Genomic DNA, 24,585 nt, shown 5'->3' on the forward strand with positions numbered 1-24,585 from the left:
TCCATTTGTTGAAAACTTTACAAACGAGTCAATCTAATTGCGTGTTTAACTTCTTAATTAGTACTGTTACTATTAAACTAATCATCTTACGCTCTTCTTAACCCATGGTACTATTCAAATAACTACAATGTATTTAATTTATATTAATCCGAATTCAACTTCAGTTTCATGCAGAGCGAAAGCCGAAACCTCTGCCCAATATTATTGATTTATTTATTTATTTTAGTAAAAGAGAATATTTATTATCCAATTGGTGGTGTCAATTATTAGTGATGTGTGTATCAAATATAAACAACGTAGTACTCGGCTATACTCAACTTAACCCACATCAATTTATTTGTGTTGTATACTCCATTAAGTGAGTTTTGTCTACAAGAAACATAATCTAATTTGCTGGAGAATCTCTATCCCAGGATTCATCATGTCATGGACTTTAGATTCTATACTCCAAGATCCACTATAATTTTACGGGAGTATATTCTAAAAGAGTATGTAGGCACCTCTGTAGCAAGAAATTCGTTGCGTCAATTGCCTTGTAAACACGCCAGTTAATTATACTGATTAAAATAAATATCGAAAAAATACTACTACTAGCATATACTGCTAACTTGGTACTCCACTTTTAGGAAGAAAAAAACTTATTTTTTAGAAATGGTACTGATGTCAATGATTAATAGTTACAGACTCAAATTCACACACGATGAGGTTCTTCTTCGGAATACTCGGGGGTGTTTGGTTCATAGTTAATTAGCCCGGTTAATGGGAATGGAACCTCAATCCCATGCATAATTGTTTGGGTTATTTATTTCTATGTAATGTGAACCCTAGTCCTCTTTGATGGTTAAATCATACTCCCTCCGTTTCAAATTAGATGTCCACTTTAAAAAAATCACACAGTTTAAGAAAAGTGGTTGTTCACAAATTAATTGCATTAAATGATCAAAATATGTGGAGTGAGATTGATCTAGGAAATATAAATAAGAGATATGTGGAGTAGAATTGACTTTGGAAATATGATTTTGCATTGAAAGCTGAATTGGACAAGTAATTTGAAACAAAAAAATTTCTTCAAAGTGGACATGTAAATTGAAACGGAGGGAGTACCATCCCAGCTCTTAGATTTCCAATATCATTCTCATTCCCGTTAACCCCCGTTCCCATATTCTCCATTCTCATTCCCCATTCCCAATCCCAATCCCACCCTTAATACAAACAAAACAGCCCCTTAATGTTCTAGATCGGTCCAAACCGCCATCATTTTCTCTATACTGTAAGTATCATTAGTTCGTATATATTTGGAATAGTTAGCACGTATTTTAACAATTATTATATAAAATATAATTTTATAAATTATTTAAACTGTTTCTGTTCTGAAATAAATAAAATAAAAATAAATTATAAAATTATGTTTTATATTTTTAAAACCTATGCCAAATAGTAAAAAAAAAATGTATAAACATAACTAAATAAGTAGAACTCAAAGAATAATTGCGCAAGAAACCGAGATCATTTAGAGAATCTATATTATAAGATTCATGTTTTCTTTTTCATAATATTATAAGATTCATCTTATATTCGTTCTACGTCGATATAAATGCTATACTCTATACAGTCATAGTACCAGAAAACCTACCTTCCTGTTCATCGTTGAGTTGATTCTGGTCTTGAGTGAAGCTAAACGGTTTCATCAACAACGTTATGAATAATTTAGCCATATATCTTTATACAAAAATGGAATGTAGTACTATATTGGGTTATTTTAATTCTTTGTAGATCTATCTGGTACACGCGAGTAGTTTATCTGGTGAGCGAGATAGAACAAATTTTACCTGTTGCTTTTGAGCTCCTTTTCACAAGTCTCGTACTAATTTTTATATTTATAACAATTTTCTTTTTATCTTCTTTACATGAAATTTGAATTGACATACATTCTATGGAAAACTGCACTTTAATTTTGTTAATTTTTTGGTCAAATCTAATCGACACAGGGATGAATCTCATAGGATCGTGGCAGCAAAGCCACTCTACCTCTTACAATACCCCGTAGCATATTTAAGTAGTTTTGTTAATTTGTTATACATATTGCTTACTAAAAAACATAAAAAGAAATTAGTGACCGACGTCAAGCATAATTAATTGCACATACGCAACTTCTTCCCATTTTCAAATATCTGTAGATAAATACAAATTATACGTGTACCTTACCCCCATTGATTATTTGCCAAAAGCATTTGTACTGAGCAAAATCAGAAGAATGTACATGTAATTACTGTATCTCGTCGAATTTTATACAATATTTTCGGTGGTTGTAGTGGACATCATTCTGATGTTAACTCGTCGATGATTTACAATTTGATTCAACATACAGTCCCTACGTCAATTACTATATGTTTGCGTGTATTTAACTATATTAATCAGTAGATGCCACCTTTCATAAGCAACAAAAATATCTTCACAAAGTTTTGAATTTAATTCAAACAAATAAACAATTAAATAAAATATCACACACTTGTACGTAATCCAGACAGTATAGTGTATCACAATCGGCAACATGTCCTACCCCTTACCAGAAGGTGGGTGAAGTATCACTGTTGGTCAGTATACACGAGACACCTGCAACAAAGATCACAAAAAGTAATTTTAATATGGATAAATTGAATTTTTGCAGATAAAAATGAGAATTATATTTGTGGCGAGGACATGTTATTACATTTTTGCTTATTATAAGTGATGTTTAATTATAGGATAACTTTTGCAAAAAATTAATACAAATTTTGTAGTCAAGAAAAAGGAGAGGTAAGGTCGGAAAACAAATCATGTTCAAATTATATGTCTTTACGACTTTTTATATATTCTTGCACTTTTTCTTGAAATGTTTCTTTAGCTTTTTCTATAAAAACATATCAGTCCATCACAGCTGGTTTGTTTGCTAATTCTAATGTCTGGATTTACTTATCTAACAGAAAAAACGTAATATTTTTATTTTTTTTGTCAATTACAGACAACAATTTAGTTTCGATGGGAAAGGTGATAATCAAAAAGAAAAAGAAAAAAGAAAATCTAACCAAAAGTTCCAAGTTATTTTTACTATATATGAATTTCTAATTCATGTTATATATTCAGAAACAAAACTTTTATGTATTTTATCAAGAGTATCATGCCAAATGTTTTAATAAATAATTGTTTCAAAATACTATATTTTCCTGTTAAGAAAACTTCCCCTCCAAAATACAATTGGCTCCAACCAATTACAGCTTCGTTCTCTAGAAGTAAAATTATAATTAATGTAAACTTTTCAACCCTATTATTAAAGCGAGCTAGATATTTTTCACCACGGAATAGGAGGAAAAAGCAAGACATTCATGATTGCTTGCCTCCTCATTTTACGACTGTTTATAGCCATCCATATATGAAAAAAAATATATCTTTCTGCTTTATAACTATAGTAATACCAGATTCCAAGGCGACAAGCTTCTTTCAAAATTTGAATCACCACCAGCTGGATTAAAATAATTATTAGAGGTTCGCCAATAAAAAGTAATTAATTATAAATGGTTAGTAGTAAATAAACATATTTTATGTTAATAATAATGTGATAGGGTGGAGTTAGGTGGACAATATTTTAATTTACATGTGAATCAAAAGAATCTTTAACTTTTCTGCAGTCCAATGCGCAATATAGATCCAGTGGATAATCCATACAGATGCAACGATAAATAAATATTACAGACAAACTAAAGACAGGATTTGGGTATTTACGCGATTTTGTAGATACTTCATCAGTAATACACGAGGAGGAGATTTTAATATTGCCTAAATTTGGTGCACCGACGAATAAATTAATTCAGATAATATCTCAAGAACACGCGTTCTACTTTTCATTACATTCGTAGAGCATGGATGTATATAATATTTTTCGTTGTTTTTTACTTTTTGGCAGGATTGTTGTTGGGGCTATATTGATTGGGATCAGTGTTATAGAAATCGGGAATCGGAGCTAATCGGTTGAGCTAACGATTCAAGGATTAATCAGAAATCGGGGATTAATCGGAGCTAAAATCGGGTTTATTTTAATATTAAAATATTATTTAATATTTAGTTATTATTATATTAGCTATTTAGTAACTAAGATATTTACTATATTCATAAACTCTATAATTATTCATATTTAAAGTAATATAGTATTTTAATTTTAATAATTTATCACATATACTTCGATTATGAAATATATATAAGGATTAATCGGATTTCAAAAATCGGATCGGTGGCCGACCTTGCAGGGGATTAATCGGGGATTTATCGGTTAAATCGGGGATTTTTAGAACACTGGTTTGGGATTCCTAATTAGAATACTTATATATAATAAGCGTAAGAGAGATAATATGGTCGCATGGTCCAAAAGCTTATCATCCGTTGGATCGTATATTGAACAAATAAGCACCGTTAGATTAGAACAAAATTAATTTCTATTCTATAAAGCAATTGATATCTACTTGCATGTTTATAATTCTTTTTCTGAACCAAAAACAAATTCTGTCTTTCACATGCTTATGATTTTGTTTAGTCCAAAATAAATATTTTCTGCCAGTTTTAATTGTAGAATCAGATAAATCGCACCGTCACAAAATTATTATTATCTGATATATTTTAAAATTAATAAGCTGGATATTTTAATCCAAAATAAATATTTCCTACCAGTTTTATTGTAGAATCATACAAATCACACTGTCACAAAATTATTTTTATTAAATATATTTTGAAATTAATAAGCCAAATTTGAATCACATTATAATAATTCTAATATAAAATACTTTTATGAATATAATTTAATGGAAGTTGACATCACATATTTTACTCAAAATATATTAAAATTTGATAGAAAGAATTTAATACTTTGACATGATACATATGAGAGAAGGAATGACATGATCACAATAGTTTATTTGAAGCCATTAATGAGTGTGATGGTGTATTTAATACCGAATCGCCACTGTCAGATGATCCAACAGGTGTGACAAGTTTTTTTTTTTTTACAGAAACAAGTCTGAAAAGTAAATCCTATATATTTTTACAATAGTTTTGACTTACAAACAAATCATAATTTCAAATTTTAGTTAATTAAAAATTTAAATTTATTATTTATAAATTAAATTCTTTCACACCATTTACAATATATTTAAAAAGTTTATAAATAATTAAAAAGCTCCCGTGCCTTGCACGGGCTATAAGCTAGTTAGAATTAAAATATATAAAATGGACCATGAATTTGTATCAAATATGACATTTAACTTGTCAGAAATAAGGAATATGTCAATTAAAACTATTTATTAAAAACATTATTATGTTTGATGTCTGATCTACTGCCTGTGACATTACTTACCAGTCACCCACATATATTTGACCATCGTCAAGATTTGATCTGAACTTTTTAGCAAAAGAACTAATCACAATGGTTGAAATTCTTTTATTATATCATGAATATTTGATACTCCTGACATATTTAATTAATATTCGTATTTAATTTTTGGTCGAGCAAATTTGTTGTGGCCAGTTTGTAGTATCATGACATCGAATTATAATGCTTTTATGTTATGACATCGAATAACATAAATATGAAATATCATTCTCACTCTATTTACATGTTTATTTTAAAAATATATATATTTTAAATTAGATATGCATTTCAACTTTCTATATTATTTATATTTTCAAGATCAGCTTTATATCATATATTTTTAGTTCATATATACAAGATCAATCATATCTCAAGTATTATTTGATCAACGCAATTAAAATTTTAAAACATAAATTTGCTTAGTGGATATGTAATATGAAATAAACACATTATCATTTTTCTTATTTGTGAACGAAATTACACAACATTGGACAAATAAAGCTATTTAGTTTATATTTATTGATGACGTGTTTTTAAATGTTTTTCATCTCACAGCTATATTTGTTATATACTTTTCCCCCTACCACTTGGTTGCAAATTGGTTTATGCCGGGACAAAGATTAAAAATAGATTGATTCTATAATTTATAAAATCATGGTAATTTTATCTGAAAGAAAAAGACATCATGCTATTAGTAAAATATCTTAGCGGAGATTATTATAATCGGTGCTAAGTTCCAACAGGTGAGAAACGTTAATCAAGGAATTGAAAACAGACGATTGATGACCAAACAAACTTTAGACATTTCGCAGCCTAGAACGAAAGTTGAACGAAATTTTTATTCGTGAAAAAGACCAGTTTATAATTTGAATTACTGAGTCACTACTTGACGGTTATTATAGTAATTGATAGTATTATTGTACCTTCGTATTTCTTTGAACTATCAAGCTGCCCGTTAAATATCTCCGACCTGCCCTTCAATATTGAGTTACAACCTCACAAGTTTCTACTCTCCAAGTTATAAACCGGAGCGGCCGAAAATAATCGAATATATTACCGTTTCTAGGGTATACAATGGCTGAAAAAGATTTAAATAGTGACAATTTATAATACGTGATAATCTTTTTTAGCAAACTCGGTGATTTATTTATAAAATACGAATATTTATAAAATTATATCAATATGAGATTGAGTTGCTTTATCAGCTCTAGTCTCTAACAAGAAAAATACTCCATAATTACGGGATGCATGTGCTTTAAATAAATAAAATAAAATCCAGCCATTTAAATCTGTCGAAAACAATCCATCTTATTATCAATTATTTAAATATTACTTTCTTTGTTTTTATAGGATTCACTTTCAATAATTATGCTTAGTTATGTTTTTTATGAATTAAATTTTAGTTAAATACAAATCTTAAAATATTTGTCGAAAGTAAACCGACATAAAAAGCAGAAAAAAAAGAGTAATGAAGAACGATTTTTTTTTTTATAGTGAAATCATGTACATATTGTAGAAATAAATCAAATTTAGTGCTTGTTTGGTATCATAGTGGAAGTTATTTCCTATAGTAACTTCTACTTCTTATCTACATTAAATATCAGGATTAACACAAATGTGTTTGGTTAGAATTTCCTGTCAACCAAACGATCTCTTAGTGGTGAGTACGCACCCACTAGTCAAATTTATGGAAAACCCCGATGACACTTATATCATGAAATTACATGTTACTAGAAAAACGGATGGAATTCGGTTATTCTATTAGCATAGAACCATAAAATAAATGAGAAAAGCTCGAGATCTGAATGGTAAAATTAAGACGGAAGGGAGTGTGAAATCTGATTCCTCCATTGGACTCCACGGTTCCCTGCCCGCTCATCTATTCGGGCAGCTTAAATCTTCAACAAAGCGACACTAGATATTATTACTCTCTCTCAACGACTAGGACCAGTCGACTACAAGTCTATTGTACTTGTACTATTTAATCTCCCTTCACACACATACCACTCTTTTATTCCCGCCGGTACTACACATTTTTAGGCGGCTCTCTCTCTCTCTCTCTCCCCTTCTATCTCTCTCCCTCTCTCTCTCTGATATCTCTATATTTTGGTAGGGAGAGAAATCTTGAGAGGGGAAGAATCAAACATGGGCCAGGTGATGAGTTGCAGGACAACATATGAGCATGGTCTTTTCAGTGCTGTTCAGTTCGGAGACTTGAAAACTGTGGAAACTCTCATGGAAACTGACCCCACCATGATTCATCAATCCACTCTGTACAATCGCAACTCTGCTCTTCATATTGCTGCTGCTAATGGCCAGATCGAGGTGGGCTTTTTCTTTCTTTCTTGAAACTTGTGTCAAGATTGATGGTTGATTGCTTCTTTGATTGCGTTTTATAAATGGGGTTTTGTTTGTTTTGTGATTGGATTGGATTGCAGATTGTTACTTTGCTTCTGGAGAGATCTGTGAATCCTGATTTGGTGAATAGAAATAAGCAGGTGATTACTATTATTGTTTTTTAATGTTTTCTTGATCTTTTTTGATGAAGAAATGGATTGAAGTTTTAATTTTTTAATTAATTGTTGATTGTTTAGACTCCTTTGATGATGGCTGCAATGCATGGGAATATTTCTTGTGTGGAAAAGCTCATCCAAGCTGGGGCAAATGTATGTTCATTACTCCTCTATGATCCTATATGTGTGTGTGTGTGTGTGATCGTTTAAGAGCATCTCCAGCAGCATCTTAGCCCATTCCTTAAATATAATATAAAATATTGGATCCTAGTGACTTAAGATAATAATAGCTATTCTCACCTCCAACAATATTCCTTATATTCATTCCTTATATACTATTTTATTATTAAAAGTTGCCATTATTGCAATAGGTGAAGAGAGAGAACATGTTTGTATTCAAAATTTATTATAAGAGCAACCCCAATGGTGTTACTTATTTTGAACCCCTAAAATATAATAAAATAATGATGACTTAAAATATAGGTAAGCAAAAACTTGTTTTCCTCCAACGGTATTCTCTATAATCATCCCTATATTTGAAAAAATAATATTTTATTAGAATTTTTACTATGATAAGATAGATAAAAAAGGGAGGGAAAATGAAAAAGTAAAGAAAATGAGAGAGGGAGATGAGGTGGAAAAAATAGGGGTTTGCTTTTTTATCCCCTAAATAAGGGGTTTTGTTTTCTCTCACCTAAAAAATTTAGGTAAGGAGAGTATGGTTGGAGTGAAGAAGTTTTTCTCAAATCCCTATTTTTGTCCACGTAGGCTGATTATAGGTAAGGGAGATGTTCCCTTGGAGTTGCTCTAAAATAAGAGTTAGGAGAGGAGAGAGGTTACCTAAAGATAAGGCATGGCTAGTGGATCTTAGTGATTTAGGGAATCACTAGGATACTGTTGGAGTGGATTATTTTCCCTTATTCCTCATATTTTGGTTTAAGACTCCAAATAGAGAAGCTGCTGGAGTTGCTCTAAGTTCAAACTAATTTAGCCGACAAATTATGAACCGGTGATTTGTATTACATAAACTTGTTGATATATTGATTTGAAGTACAGGTGATTTGTGGTGCTGTGACCAATGATTTGTGAAGTTTGTAGTGGAATTTGACTTATGTGCTTATATAAAACGGATGAGTGAATTTAACTGCCAATTTAAAATTTTGATCAGATTTTGAAGTTTGATTCGCTTAATGGAAGAACCTGCTTGCATTACGCTGCATATTATGGCCATTCTGATTGTCTCGAAGCTATTCTTACAGAGGCTCGTACCTCCCATGTTGCTCTCTCTTGGTGAGCTTATGTGTATTGATTAAGTGGTTTTTCTCATTAGTGTAATTGTTGTACCTAACTTGTTACTAACCTTTCTATTGAATGAATTTTAAATATTCTTTTCAGGGGATTTGCTCGTTTTGTTAATATTAGAGACGGTAAAGGAGCAACTCCTTTGCATTTAGCCGCCCGTCAAAGACGGCCTGATTGTGTTCATATTCTATTAGACAGCGGAGCCCTAGTTTGTGCTTCAACTGGTGGATATAGGTATCACTTAAAATAATGTTCTTGGACCAGATTTTAATTTTACATCTTTGGAGTTTTTATCTTTTATTTCTGTTTGTACTAAAAGGCTATGCTTTTACAGTTTCCCCGGTAGCACTCCACTTCATTTAGCTGCAAGAGGTGGTTCTTTGGATTGCATAAGTGAGCTTTTGGCTTGGGGTGCAGACCGGCTTCAAAGAGATTCTTCAGGGTATTGCTTAATTCTCTCCTTGTAAAAAATTTAAGATATTAGAAATATCTACATGTTTATATAAATATAGATGATTACGAAGACAAGAAGGATATACTAATTATAGACCTAACCGGCTTATTCATTTCTTAAAGAATATTATTGATTAACTTTAATAAAGTGATCTCACAAATGAAGCTAATCTTTATGCTGATGCTCAATGCTAAAAGTTCTCTTTAATCTGATCTAATATTCATATGATCTGAGCCACTTATTCTTGAGAATAATATAGCTTTTATTCCTTCATTGGATGCTAAGCTAGCTCTTTTGTGTAAAACATGTGGTTGCCATCTTTCTTGAGTTTTTTTTGTCTTGTACAATGGATTTTACTGAAAGTATACATATTAACTTTTTGGTGTTTTTTGTTTGTATTTGTAGGAGGATACCATATCTAGTTGCTCTAAAGCATAAGCACAGGCAATGTGCTGCTCTGCTGAATCCTACATCTGCTGAACCTATGGTCTGGCCGTCACCTCTAAAATTCATCAGTGAGCTTAATCAGGAAGCAAAAAATATATTAGAAAAGGCCCTAATGGAGATTAATAGGGAGAGGGAGAAAAGCATTTTAAAGGGTGTAGCATACTCTGTTCCATCTCCATCTCAATCTGATGCCGGAACTGATGATGATATCTCAGAGGTAATATCTTAATTGAGAAATGTATATGTTGAAAATTTGTGTAGAAATCGCATATGTATTACAGTCTAACCAAAATTTGTATGTGGAAATCACGTATGTATTGTTCATGTTTTCAATTTTACAAGTTTGATGGTGACCAAAATAGTTGAAGATTTCTTAAGTTTCCTATCCTCACATTTGAGGTGTGAAAGTTGAACTTTAAAAAGAGTATGTAGCAATGACCCATGTTGATTGTTAATGTGCTCATGGCAAAAAGTCTCAGGTTTGTACTTAGTAGTTGATGAAACTAAGATTATTATTGTTATACAAGTGTGTGTTCAATAGCTCTTACTTTGAATTATATTAAATAACAACTTGAAATTTATTAGCTCATCAGAATTGTAATGGGCAGTTGGTCCCTTTCAGCTGGCCTACTATTTCAATAAAATCCTAACTAAAAACAAATTAGTATTAAAACAATTTGCAAGCTAGTGGCTTGAAAGCTTTGAAGACAAATGTTATAGTGTCAAGTTGTATTAATGAAAATATTATATTGCAGGTCAGTGATGCTAGTCTATGTTGCATATGCTTTGATCAAGTCTGCACAATTGAAGTTCAAGACTGCGGCCACCAGATGTGCGCTCACTGTACACTTGCTTTGTGCTGCCACAACAAGCCCAACCCAACAACAGCATGCCTCACTGCTCCTGTTTGCCCATTTTGCCGAAGCACCATTGCGCAGTTGGTTGTTATAAAGATTGAAGTGGAGAACAGTACCGACTCTAAGGAACTTGCTTCTTCGAACCCCAAAAGATCAAAGAGATTCCGTAATTGCAGTGAGGGAAGTAGCAGCTTCAAGAACCTGTCAGCTGTAGGTTCATTTGGCAGAATGGGTACTCGTGGATCAGGAAGAATTGCTGCTGAAAACGATTGTGTCGATAAAGCTTAAGCACCAAGAATGTTCTGACACAAAAACGGGTGCGTGTATAGATAGATCTCCTATCTCTGTCGACATTGTTGATTGAGAATACGCACAAGTATGATTCGAAAGGTATTGTAGCGTGGTGTGTTCACAATCTTTGTCTGGTACTTGCTTAGTCTTGCAGTAATGCTTTTAGGTCCTTTTAGTTAGCTTCAATAGGAAAAACCAAAAATTCTTTACATCCTCTTCCTTGTGAAAAGTACAAGTTGAACCATTCTACAATGTCTGCTACTTAGAAAATACTGTTATACAAACCTACCTGTAAGAGTCAGCCAAGTTGAGTGGAAAATTCGTCCCCTCTTGTATCGAAACTCTTACCCTGTATAAAAAGATTGTACCTAGCTGAGAAAGCTTCTGCATCAGCATGGTTTGGAGAAGGTTCCGATGTCCGCAGCCTTTTACAAATTACAAGTTAATGTATGCTTATTTTTCTTGATCTTTCCTGTATGTTGAATTGATAGACAAGATTTATTTTGTTTAAAAGAAATAATGACAGTACTTTGATTTGAAGTCTGGATTTTGATTTGTAATTTCTTTATTAAATGTTTACTTTGTATTAATTATAATCAAGATAATTTGCTAATATTGTATCCAATTATACTTCGATCTAGCCACCGCAAAAATTTTAGATCCTGTGGTTTTATCAAAAAGGTGTGTATAAATATTGGTATGATTTGGTTAAATATAAAAAGCAATATATTTATATTATGATTTAATTGATGTTTTAAATCAAAAATTAAGACATTCGGAAGAAATGAGGGTTCCATCATGTCCTGGACATTTATGTCATCACATATTATGTTCTAAATTATTTTTATTGATACATAATTAGTTTCATTTATTTAATCACATCTTGTTTTTTCATTTTTTATTATTGTCTAATAATAATATATAATTACAAAAAATTTTGTTGAAGTTCATTTGTCAGAATAGTATTTTAAATTATCTAAATACTAATTTTTTTAATATATGGTTACGTGAGGGAGACCACAAGGGTTTTTGTATTTTTTTGGCTGCTATTGACTTTCTCCCATAGATATTTTCTTTTAGCCAAGCAGTTATCTGTGTATCCAAGAATTTACACACCTAGGACATTTGGCCCAACGAAACGTTTACCCGGTCAGTCAAGCAAACGAAGTATGGGTAGTCTTAATAAAATTTGTGTTTTCTTAATTGGTCCATCAATGAATTTGACAATGATAAATTTATTTTAGCAAACAATTTGACAAATTGGTTTCCAAAACCATTACAGCTGTTCTGCCAGCGGGCCTCCTCATCAGTCATAAGCTGCCTACCCAACGAGTCATTGGTCCATTTTTGTTTTTTGTTTTTCAGGGACATATATTTGGGAAAAAAATTTATATGTATAATTACTTTCCCCCCCTCAAAATTAGTTACTTATTATAAAAGATTAACCTATAAATTTTCAAAAATAAGCTCTTATATTGAAAAAACGGAAAGATAGGAATTCAAACCCTCAGTATTCAAACTATTATCCTTTTAAAAATACTTTTTTTTAAATACTGTTGATTTGAAATTTATTTTCAAAATTATTATTTTTTAAATTTACCCAACTTAACTCTATTTGACAATTGCATTTGACCCTTTGCAAGAGGGCAAACAACAGTCAATGGTAAAGAGTTATCCTCTGTCCATCTCAAAGCAAGGTGTCTCCTGTACAAATTCAACAGTCATTTAATCATAAAATGACTGCAATGCAGGGTCCTTTGATCATCACTACTATATGGATAATCTTCTTCTAAGAAGATACAAGGACTAGATTCAGCAGCATTCACATCATCTATTTACGTATCCATTGCATTCCTTTCACTCAAACCTGGCATATATTCCATTCTCTTTTAAACCACGTGGAGTTTCAATATTCTCAACCAGCAGGCTGCTGGCTATCAAAAGAATTGAAAGAAACATTTTTCTCATTGTTTGGCTCTGACCTCTAAGTACAATCACATCGCGCGAGTAATGTGATTTCCAAGACCTTGTGCTTGTTAATCCCTCTTCGCGGAGACTTAATGTTGTGTATTCAGGAGGTTCACATAGAATATCTTGGCTGATGACAGCCACACACTTTGCGGGATCAACTCCATTCATCTTTTAGAATAGATCCGTCTTCAACTCTTCCAGGAACATTAGTATCTTTGCGTATCTCAATCCTACATTAAAGTCTTAATCAAACTAGTGACTACTACAATCTAGTGCCTGATAGGCTGAGAGAAAGTTCTCCAGTATTTTTAATCAAACTTAATTTTGAAGCTATAAATTTATTAAGCAAAAATCACATACATTTACGTTTTAAAATTTTAGGCTGAAAGATTAAATCCCAAGTGCTGAACCAAATCGCACACCCAAACGGACATCAAACTAAGAAACCTGCTATGAAGAATCTTTTGAATCCTGAAACAATCTACTTCAGAAAAGCCTTGGATATTGCCTTCAGGTTATGCGCATAAGGTGTGCATGAAGTTCCATCTGTTGCCCCCTGCCCTCTTCTGTCAAATCTTTAAACACCAATGACAAGCTCCAGTTTGGAAACAGGGGAATCAGATGAAATCAAGACCTGAAAATAGATGTAAAAGTATAACACTAATTGAAGATCAATATACAAATTGCTCAATTTACTAATAATTCCAAATTTACACGCCTGGTCATTTTCCGCTAAAAATCATTTTAGCATCCACAGTATTGAGTATAGTGAATCTCAGCATCAAGCACATGTTGTTACTGCTCACCACAGTGACATAATAGATCAACACAGAGATACACTAGTAGACTTAAGTGTATTGTTTCGTGACTTACAACTGCCACATCATCCACCATGAGCTGTCAACAGCTAATAGTTAGTTAGATGATTAGATACAATATAGTTGTATATACACCTAGTTAGTTAGAGTAAGGCACGATGCAGTTAGAGTAGACTTGTATATAAACGATACCAGACTCTGTATTCATTCATTCAGTTGTATGCAAACACACAACAAAGTACAGTATATTTCATTTCTTTCTCTCCAAGCTTAATAGTAAATCTGCAAGTTTAGTATTAGTGTATGAATTTCAATATGGTATCAGAGCAGGACGATCTCGGCTAAACGACTTCCGATCTTCATCTCTGCAATTTCTTCAGATCTTCATCTCTGCAATTCCTCTAGTATAATTTCCGATCCAGGTGTTTTCTGTTCATTTACGCTTCATCTACACTTCATATTTGTTGCTTTCTCAAGTGATTCATTCTTTGATTCACTGATTGTTCTGATTCATTGATCGATTTATTGCTCTGAATATACATTTCTTCAATTTTGTCTGATTTCATCATGTCTCGAACTACAAATCCTGCATATAATGCAAATCAGGATCCTTCAAGTCCTTTTTACATTCATCCTAATGATAATACTTCTACTCAACTTGTTTCTGTCAAATTTGATGGTACTGGATATGCTAATTGGAAGAGATCTATGTTACTTAGCTTAACTGTAAAGAACAAACTCGGATTTGTCAATGGCACAATATTGGTGCCTGATGAAAATGATGTTGATTTTTTGGCTTGGGAACGTTGTAATTCTCTGGTTGCTACTTGGCTGTTGTTTAATCTTGATGATAATATTGCTCGGAGTGTTCTCTTTAAGAAAACTGCAAAAGAAATCTGGATGAATCTTGAATCTAGGTTTGGAAGTGTGTCTCTCACACAAGTTTATTCTCTTGAGCAAAAGCTGGCTGAGATCACTCAAGGAAAATTGAGTGTTTCTGAATTTTATACTGCTATTACCACTCTTTGGGATAATCTTGATGATGCAGATCCTTTTCTTCAGAACAGTTGTGCTTGTGGTCTCAGTTTGAGAGTCCAACAGAAGACACATGAACATCGTTTGATACAGTTCTTAATGAAATTGAGTGATCAGTTTTCAGCAGTGAGGGCAAATATCTTGATGATGTCTCCACCTCCCACTATTGATCAAGCTTATAGGTTGATTGCACAAGAAGAGAATCACAAAGAAATGACTCTTGCTAAGCCTGAAAGTATGGCATTCTATGCAGATCAAAGAGGTTCTGGAAACAACAAGAATCAGTATTCTGGAAATTGCTCACAGAAGTTTGGGCACAATAATAGCCAGGACAGGAAGCCTAAATCAGGAGCAAATTATTACTGTACTAACTGCAAGGTTCCAGGTCATAGCATTGATAGGTGCTTTAAAATTCATGGTTACCCTGCAGGTTTTAAGCCAAAAGAAAGGAGGATTGCAGCTGCTGTCACATCCTCTACTGGAACAGAAGGATCAAACTCAATCTCCAATGATCAGTATAACAAGCTAATGACTCTGCTTTCTAAACATGATATTGCATCCCACAGTGACACAGATTCCAGCCAAGCACTTTTGGCAGGTAAAACTTGTATGATATCTTGTCTTGATTCTGGTTGGCTCTTAGACAGTGGTGCAACAGATCATATATCTCCTTATTTGGAGAATTTTACTTCATATACTGTCTTTGCCAGTCCAGACAATTGTATTACTGTCCCAGATGGTCGAAAAATTAAAGCTCAACATATAGGGACAGTTGACTTGGGCAATAACATCATTCTACAAGATGTTTTGCATGTGCCAGATTTCCAGTTCAGATTAATTTCTGTTCACAAGTTGTGTACTGACTTGAAATGTGATATCACATTTAACACCACTTCATGTTTTCTACAGGGCCATTCTCAGAGCAAACAGCCAATTCTTCTTGGTAAGCTCAGAAATGGTCTCTACACTATAGACTCACAGTCTCCTAAAGTTTGTCTTACTGCTACAAATGAAGCTCATCTTTGGCATCTGAGGCTTGGTCACATTCCATATCAACAATTGAAGTATCTGCCACCATCTTGTGACATAAAGTCTGCTAGAGAAAATACTATATGTCAGATTTGTCCTTTAGCTAGACAAACTAGACTTTCATTTTCTAGTAGCAATATTAAGAGTACTGCTATTTTACAGCTGTTACATGTTGATTTGTGGGGACCATACAAGGTCAAGACACATTATGGATGTACACAGTTCATTACTATTGTTGATGACTTTAGCAGATTCACTTGGATTCAGCTCATTAAATTCAAGTCTGATGCAGCTTCAGTAATAGAAAATTTTATTGTGTATGCAGAAAAACAGCTTAAAAAACCTGTTTTATGCATAAGATCAGATAATGCTTCTGAACTCTGTGAGGGTCGATTAAAAATTTTCTTGCAGACTAAAGGGATTGCTCATCAGACAAGTTGTGCTTACACACCCCAACAAAATGGGGTGGTCGAGCGCAAACATAGACATCTCTTGGAAACCGCTCGTGCTCTTTTATTCCAGTCCAGAGTTCCAGACAAATACTGGGGAGAATGTGTCCTTTGTGCTTCATACTTAATAAACAGAATGCCACTTTCTTCTATCAACAATCAGACCCCTTATAAGCTGCTTCATGATGGTTCTGATCCAGATTATACTACTCTTAAGCCCTTTGGCTGCCTATGCTATGTAGCCACTTGCAAGGTTGATAGATCCAAACTGGAGCCTCGATCTTCACCTTGTGTATTCCTTGGATATCCACCAACACAAAAAGGATACAAGGTACTAGATCTGAAAACTCAAAAACTATTTGTATCCAGAGATGTTCAGTTTCATGAACTACACTTTCCATATCATCATTTAGCACTTGATCCCAACTATTATGTTAACTCTGGCATATATTTGCCAACTGTGACCACACTTACCACAGATTTTTACTCTGACTTAGTGCATCAATATGCAGACACTTCTCATGTTTCTAGTCCTACACATACTGTCTCTCCTCATACATCTGGTTCTGAAAATTCTCATGTTTTTAATTCTGAAAATTCTGGTGCCTCTGACTCTGAGCATACAAACTCAATTCCTTGTTCCACTAATACTCAAATCAACACTCATGTTGATCCTGTCCGCACCTCTACCAGAGCTCGAAAGCAACCTGAATATCTTAAAGATTTTCAGTGTCATACTGCATATAAACATCACACTGCTTTTTTGTCCCATAATTCTACTCTTACTGAACCTAAGAATTATAAAGAAGCATCTGCACATCCACTCTGGAAAGAAGCTATGGACAAGGAAATTGCAGCATTATTGGTAAACAAAACTTGGGATCTTGTTCCTCTGCCAAAAGGAAAGAAAGCGATTGGTCATAGATGGGTATTCAAAGTTAAGCTCAAGTCTGATGGTTCTTTGGAACGTTGCAAAGCTCGATTAGTTGCTAAGGGGTATAATCAGCAATTTGGAATTGATTACGAAGAAACGTTTTCTCCAGTTGTTAAAATGAACACCATACGTTGCATATTAGCACTTGCTGCTAGCAGGAATTGGAAAGTGTTCCAGTTAGACGTGAATAACGCGTTTCTCCATGGCAACTTATCTGAAGAAGTTTATATGACAGTTCCGGAAGGGATTCCCAATCCATATAATCTTGTCTGTCGTCTGCGTAAATCTCTATATGGCCTGAAACAGGCATCTAGAGAATGGTTTGACAAACTACAAAGTGAATTGCTTGATCAGGGATTTGTTAAGTCTAAAAATGACTGTTGTTTGTTCATTAAGCGGCACGACGCACATGTTACAATAATGGCTGTTTATGTTGATGATATCATCATCACAGGAACAGACATTGATTCCATCACAACAATCAAGCAGCATCTTGATATTGCCTTTAGTATTAAGGACCTGGGAGTTCTTCACTATTTTCTTGGCATCGAGGTAGATTATGTACCAGATGGGACAGTCTTAACTCAATCAAAATTCACTAAAGATCTTCTACACGACTTGCCTTTTGATGTTTCAAAGAAGGTAGCTACTCCATTACCTGCTGCACTCAAACTGAATAATGATACAGGACCATTGATCCAAGATCCAGAAGTATATCGTTCTTTGGTAGGCAAACTCAACTATCTTACAAATACACGTCCTGATCTTAATTACTCAGTCCAAGTTCTTAGTCAATTTATGCATGCTCCACGAGTTCCACACTGGGAAGCCTTGATACACACGATACGGTATATTGCTCATTCATGTCATCAAGGCATTTTACTTCGAGCATCAGACCAGTTAACACTCCAAGCATATTCTGACAGTGATTGGGCTGCATGCCCCAACACTCGACGTTCCATCACTGGTTATGTGCTATTATTTGGTTCATCTCCTGTAACATGGAAATCAAAGAAACAGAGCACAGTTTCAAGATCATCATCTGAAAGTGAATATCGAGCCATGGCTTCTGCTGCAGCTGATGTAACTTGGACAGTTCGGTTACTTGAAGAACTTGGAGTCACAAATCTGAAACCAGTCACTTTGCATTGTGACAATCAGTCATCTATAGCCATTGCAAAAAATCCCGTATTTCATGAACGCACAAAACACATTGAAATTGACATGCATTTCACTCGCGACAAGGTTATGGAAGGCCTTCTTCAACTTACATATCTTCCTACAACACAGCAGCTTGCTGATGTCTTCACGAAGATACTGCCAGCCTCTCAATTTGACCTTCTTTTATCCAAGTTAGGAGTGGTTTCTTCCCCTCCTACCTTGAGGGGGGATATTGAGTATAGTGAATCTCAGCATCAAGCACATGTTGTTACTGCTCACCACAGTGACATAATAGATCAACACAGAGATACACTAGTAGACTTAAGTGTATTGTTTCGTGACTTACAACTGCCACATCATCCACCATGAGCTGTCAACAGCTAATAGTTAGTTAGATGATTAGATACAATATAGTTGTATATACACCTAGTTAGTTAGAGTAAGGCACGATGCAGTTAGAGTAGACTTGTATATAAACGATACCAGACTCTGTATTCATTCATTCAGTTGTATGCAAACACACAACAAAGTACAGTATATTTCATTTCTTTCTCTCCAAGCTTAATAGTAAATCTGCAAGTTTAGTATTAGTGTATGAATTTCAATACACAGTCCACAAATCAGCTAAAACGCATTACTATAAATCATCTTTACAGTGCTACAAATCACTAGTCCGTGTAACACCAAAACCACGAGTTTGTAGTTTGCATTTAAAACACCACCTAAATATATTGTGAACAAGAGGCAGACAGGCAGTCTTGATCTTCTAGTTTTTTAAAAAAAAAAGATTGTTTCTCGAATTTCTGGAAAATGGCCACCTGTATGACCAATTATTGTTGCTGCTGCTGCTGCTGCCAAGGTTGAGATTTGATACGAGAAGACAAACATATGAAACTAAAAACATAGAATTAAAAAATAAAATGAGATAATTTCTTGAGTGATGATGTAATATGGCATAACTAATCCAATCTAGATGCAACTAATTCACCACTGACTCCATTTCAGTGGGTTGTAATAATGAGACACTAGAATTCAATTCAAGTATTAAAACTTTGACAAAAACTTCAAAAAACAAAGCTTTTGTCTGTGACAATGCCAACTTATGTAGGAGGTTCAGCTTTTGATCCCTGGTGACTATTGATATGGTGATGTCAACTTTTTTAGTGTAATCAACTCCACTAGACACAGACTCTTTTATCTAGCCGAAAAACATTGCAGCGATATAGCCATATATTCATTTCTATCAAATTCTATGAGTTCTGCAAATTACAATGACAAAAAATCGACACATTTACAAGCCCAAAACTATTATTAGAATGATTACTAGACTCGATATACATTTTCTCTCGTCGTGATAACAAGAGGTCGAGATCAGAGCGCTAGTGTAGAAATTTGTGATTATTTTTCAGGCAATAGTCAAAATTTGCTTTGACTAACAAAAAATAAATTTGAACGAAGGTCATCATCACTTAGCACACAGTAGGGTAGTTATTAGTTAGTAGGATAGAAGGACATCAAGCCATTTAAAGAACTGATATAGTGAGAATGTACTTTGCCCCTTCTTGGGGATAATTATTGAAACCAGAATTTAATGTAAGAAGCCATAAATTTAAGAACAACTTGTGAAGTTGGTTCAAGGATTAATGACAAAATGGCAGGTCTTATTGATAACTATTACCCAACCCCTCTATTCACCTGTAATCTGCATTTACTTCCAGAAATTTCCATGAATTGGTTAGAAGTTGGAGGTTGATAGCGATTACAGGCCTGATACCAGCCTCTTCTTCGTGTTCTCTTCTGGCATGACCAAACTCCAGAGCTTGCAAAGGGAGGGTTTTCCAGATATATGGTCATGTTGTTGGAAGTTAGGACAATCTTTATTGTGTTTTTAACCTCCTTGTACTATGCACAAAGGATTGCACATGGTCGAAAACTTGAAATTGGTGCTTATATTAATTTTTTTGGTATATGAAAAAACAGATTTTCTAGCATATGCACCATAAGCCCATACTAACAACCACATTTAGCGGGTGCTTTCTTGCTGACACCAATGTACACAACATATATCTTTGTTTGTGTAGATGCTTCAGAACATGTAAAATTACAAATATGATATAACTCTACATCATATCATAGCATTGAGGCAACTCTTATAATGGAATGAAAAGAAAAAAAAGAATTCTTTTGAGAAAATGTCATTTATTATAGGAAATTACAGTTTTTTGTTATGACAATTTATAATCAACATAGAGCAAGTTCAGACCTTTACAGATCCAATCACCATTTACAATGCACAACTAGTCTCTCCAATAGATCTTAATTGGTACACTACAATGATGATTATAGGATCAAAAACATCAAAAATGGATTTCCCCCTCTTTTTTCTTTTTTGCATATTTCTTTTATATGATTTATCTGTGGAGATTTCCCTTAATTAGTAATTACACGCTAGATCTCCATATTCTTCCTTCCAATGAAATAACAATAATTGAAACATCATCATGATAGCGTCGCCTATCTCCTTGTGGTATCTCCAGCAATTCATGAAAATCAATACCTAGCACAGCAGAAGTGCAATGGCAAATTAGCATCCGCGAGATGTTAATGGAAGAGCATAAAAGTTAGTTTGTGTTGGAATGTGATTTACCAGCTTTTTTCGCTGCACGGAAGAGCACTTCTTCCACTAAATGCTGAGCAGGATCCCCGTCAGGAGACCAAGCAAGGAAAAGTTCAACTTCAGAGACAGCCTCTTCGTTCGTAAAGTATTGGTACAGCCCGTCTGAAGATAATATCAAGAATCTGTCTCGAGGGCCTAGTCTGTGATGGTATAGGGATGGTAAACAACTGATGTATGGAGATGATCCGACGTAATCAATTCTAAACATTTCCAGAAGTGCATTGTTCCACTTGGGCTACAGAAGAGAGAAAACAAAGGATTTTAGTCATCCAGCAAATTATACAATGAAATATGATTGGAACACTCTTGCTAGTGCAGCTAAAGTCCAGTTCTGGATAGATATAGTTCAATTGAAGTTTTCACATGTTTTAACAAGCATATACCATGTAGCAGAACATCAACACAGTGAATACGACATGGCGTATATAGTGCATGTTCATCAACTTTACAGTAATGATAGGCTGAAAAAATTCACTCAGTGAAAGGAAAGATAATAGGCTAGAAAATGGCGACAGGTGAGATTAGTTTCAAAGAAACAGCCTCTATACTCATAGTAGAGGTACATTTTGCGCACTCTAGCTAACAAGCAGGATACAGTAATTCGGACCATTTCCCCAGCTAATTAACAAAGAAAATCCAATTGAACTGACCCATGTTCTTTTTCTCGAAGCATATAACAAGATTATAAGCCAATATGCTATGTTGCAGAAAGGTCCTGGACATTGACAACCAGCCAATTCCAGAAATATTCTTCCTAAAATAGAAAGGCAACTTGCTTTTATGTACTTTAGAGGACCATAAGATTTTGGTCACCAAAAAAATATCTATGAAATGTTTAAACAGATAAAGGAATCTACTTTAGTTTATCAAATGGGATAGGAAAGCAACTCTACATTTCTCACTAATCCTTATTGTTAGAATGGAAAGCTTATAACATACAACACCTGCTTAAGAAAGCCAGCACCAAAAGCTCGAGTAACTTTCAAAGAACCCTTCACACGCTCATTTGTCACAGCAGAAGCATCATCCCGGTGTTCATTTTTTATTCTCTGCACCTCCTGTAAAAAAATTCCAGAATTCAACAAAAGCCCTAAAATATAGAAGAATAATTACAATCTTCAGTAATATTAAGCTATAAATATTTATAAGCTCCTCTACCTCTTCCACATTAGTACTATGATCAATGGTGAGCTGACAAGCAGTTAGGCTTGGCATTGTAGAGGAAATATCAGCATCAGAACCCTCAAGATCATACAATGTTTCTTCATTAATCCTCTCCAAATCTTGTCGCCAAACATCCGGTTCTGCCTTTTGACCTATCACAGCTCTACTATCGCCAACATTCATTACATAAACATCTTCGCCTTTCATCAACATAACAAGAACACAAGAACCCATCAAAGCCAATTCTGGATTTTCCATAAGCATAAGATCTGCAATCCCTAAATAGGCGTCCTCAGTTTTCTTTAAAGCTTGAGATAAAGCTTTAAGTACCTCATTATGACTAACACCTCCATCATTTCTATGTACCTCTTCTTTTAATCTCCGATCAAGATCTAACCTTTCACGATCCCATTCACACCTCCATCTCCTCTGATTCTCCTCCCACTTCCTTGCAGCCCCTCTATACCTAATTTTCGAATTCCTCCCCTTTCTTCTTCTTGGATTCAACTCAAAATTCACATCCCCGCTTCTAGCAGGATAACTTTCAACCTCAATTCCCCGCGAACATCCAACCTTACTCTTATCCGTTGATAAACTATTTTCAACAACCCGAGAAGTATCATCAACAGAAGACACATCCCCTGTTTCTAATTTAGAATTCTTATCACTTGTAAGATCGAACTTATCATCATCCCACAGCAAACCCTTGAGCTCTTTATGAACAGCAGGATACAAATTAGACAGAAGATAATCCGGCGCATCAGGACCATTAAATCCATCATATATCCCAACAAAAACCCATCCATGTTCCTCAGAAACCACAACTTGAACTCGATCTTCCCCTGCTTTCCCTTGAGCCCATTGCAAATTTTGACTCTGAAATGAATCATCATCATCTAAACTACCTTCACTGCTGAAATTCACACTACTAATAGTCAACTCATTGTTCTTCTCATTCCCAGCATTCACCCAATCATGTTCTTTCAAAGAAACCATCACTTTCATCGGAGCAACAATCGAATTCTGCCCTCGAGAAATAGTCTTCGAAATTGCCTTCTTCACCGTCCGCACAAACGATGATCCTTTTCGTGATCTCCGACGAAAAGCAAAACTACCATGAGAAAAGCTCCTGTTAAACTGACCACCAGAGGAGCTTTTCTCAAGTTCGAGCGGGCCCGATAGAAATCCACGTTCTATCGGACCCGACACGAACCCTCTTTCCATCGGTCCAGACAGACCCATACTCGAGGAAAGAGGCCCGGAATAAACAGAATTCCGGGGAATAGGCTGTAAGGGAACAGAAGCAAAAGAAGTCGAGCTCTCGAAAGCCGAGGCCCGATCAATACTATTGTAAGAAGACAGATCAGCAGTAGATAGAGGTGTCGAAGTGTTCGCACTGACGGAGGCGCCGGAGATTGACCGGAAAGTTGTCGTTTCCTCAGAATGAACTTTCGAGGAAGAAACACGATCCGGGTCGGGTCTGACATAGCAGAAAGAGTGACCCAGATCGTCTAGTGGATCAGATATTACGACGGCGAGGTCTTTTCTCCGGCGAACAATCTCGCCGCCGGTGAAACAGACCGTGAGTTTCCCAACACCATTACCCATCTATAAAACAACAAAACACACAGATTACACGCACTGGAGGTGTAAAATACGAAGAAAATCAAGAATCATCACAAAGAAAAACACCGAGAATTTAGAGAAATATGAGAGGAAAAGTAAGAGAAAGAGAGGCGTTGACTTTGCGAAATACAGGTTTTGAAATCATAAACACACATTCACACACTAGCTTTTTAAGACTCTGCTGTATGTATAGTTGTATCTATAGCTTGTCTATTTATTTTATTTAATTTATTTAGGGGAAAGGCGTTGACAATAGGTAACATTTAAATAAACTCAAGTGTGTTGGGCATTATGATAGCGACACCTTTTTACCCTCAAGTACAGCGCGTGCACTACACTCTCTTTTTACCCGAACCCAGATTCGAGCCAGTACGGTCAGAAGTGGGCCCGTAGTCTGACAAGAAGAGCGAACATTTGACCATGTTGTTGCGTGGGTAATAACGTTAGAGCGGTGCGCGTGGG

At 34.6% G+C, this 24,585-nt stretch overlaps 2 protein-coding genes across 2 annotated transcripts; one reads left to right on the forward strand and one right to left on the reverse strand.

Moving 5' to 3' along the window:
• The first annotated feature begins 7,300 nt into the window (after window positions 1-7,300).
• LOC108223566 (putative E3 ubiquitin-protein ligase XBAT31) lies at window positions 7,301-11,799 on the forward strand. The gene is made up of 8 exons (XM_017397890.2): window positions 7,301-7,720; window positions 7,834-7,893; window positions 7,990-8,061; window positions 9,077-9,198; window positions 9,304-9,444; window positions 9,545-9,652; window positions 10,070-10,328; window positions 10,867-11,799. Exons 1-8 carry the CDS (start codon window positions 7,541-7,543, stop codon window positions 11,254-11,256), a joined length of 1,332 nt encoding a protein of 443 aa, XP_017253379.1. The 5' UTR covers window positions 7,301-7,540; the 3' UTR covers window positions 11,257-11,799.
• Window positions 11,800-20,835: 9,036 nt separating this feature from the next.
• Window positions 20,836-24,326, reverse strand: LOC108224021 (probable protein phosphatase 2C 23). The gene is made up of 4 exons (XM_017398541.2): window positions 22,492-24,326; window positions 22,278-22,391; window positions 21,304-21,568; window positions 20,836-21,213 (listed from the first exon to the last, which is right to left on the reverse strand). The coding sequence occupies exons 1-4, from the start codon at window positions 24,103-24,105 to the stop codon at window positions 21,098-21,100; spliced, it is 2,109 nt and encodes a 702-aa protein (XP_017254030.1). The 5' UTR covers window positions 24,106-24,326; the 3' UTR covers window positions 20,836-21,097.
• Window positions 24,327-24,585: the final 259 nt, after the last annotated feature.

Source organism: Daucus carota, chromosome 5, assembly GCF_001625215.2.
Source record: "Daucus carota subsp. sativus chromosome 5, DH1 v3.0, whole genome shotgun sequence".
Lineage (NCBI taxonomy): Eukaryota > Viridiplantae > Streptophyta > Magnoliopsida > Apiales > Apiaceae > Daucus > Daucus carota.

Coding starts and splice junctions, on each gene's coding strand:
- LOC108224021 (XM_017398541.2), bottom strand. CDS start 24,105: ATGGGTAATGGTGTTGGGAAACTCACGGTCTGTTTCACCGGCGGCGAG. Junction 22,392..22,491: donor ATAGTACTAATGTGGAAGAG/GTAGAGGAGCTT, acceptor ATTTTTTTACAG/GAGGTGCAGAGAATAAAAAA. Junction 21,569..22,277: donor GTGCTGGCTTTCTTAAGCAG/GTGTTGTATGTT, acceptor TCTCTTCTGTAG/CCCAAGTGGAACAATGCACT.
- LOC108223566 (XM_017397890.2), top strand. CDS start 7,541: ATGGGCCAGGTGATGAGTTGCAGGACAACATATGAGCATGGTCTTTTC. Junction 7,721..7,833: donor CTGCTAATGGCCAGATCGAG/GTGGGCTTTTTC, acceptor ATTGGATTGCAG/ATTGTTACTTTGCTTCTGGA. Junction 7,894..7,989: donor TGGTGAATAGAAATAAGCAG/GTGATTACTATT, acceptor TTGATTGTTTAG/ACTCCTTTGATGATGGCTGC.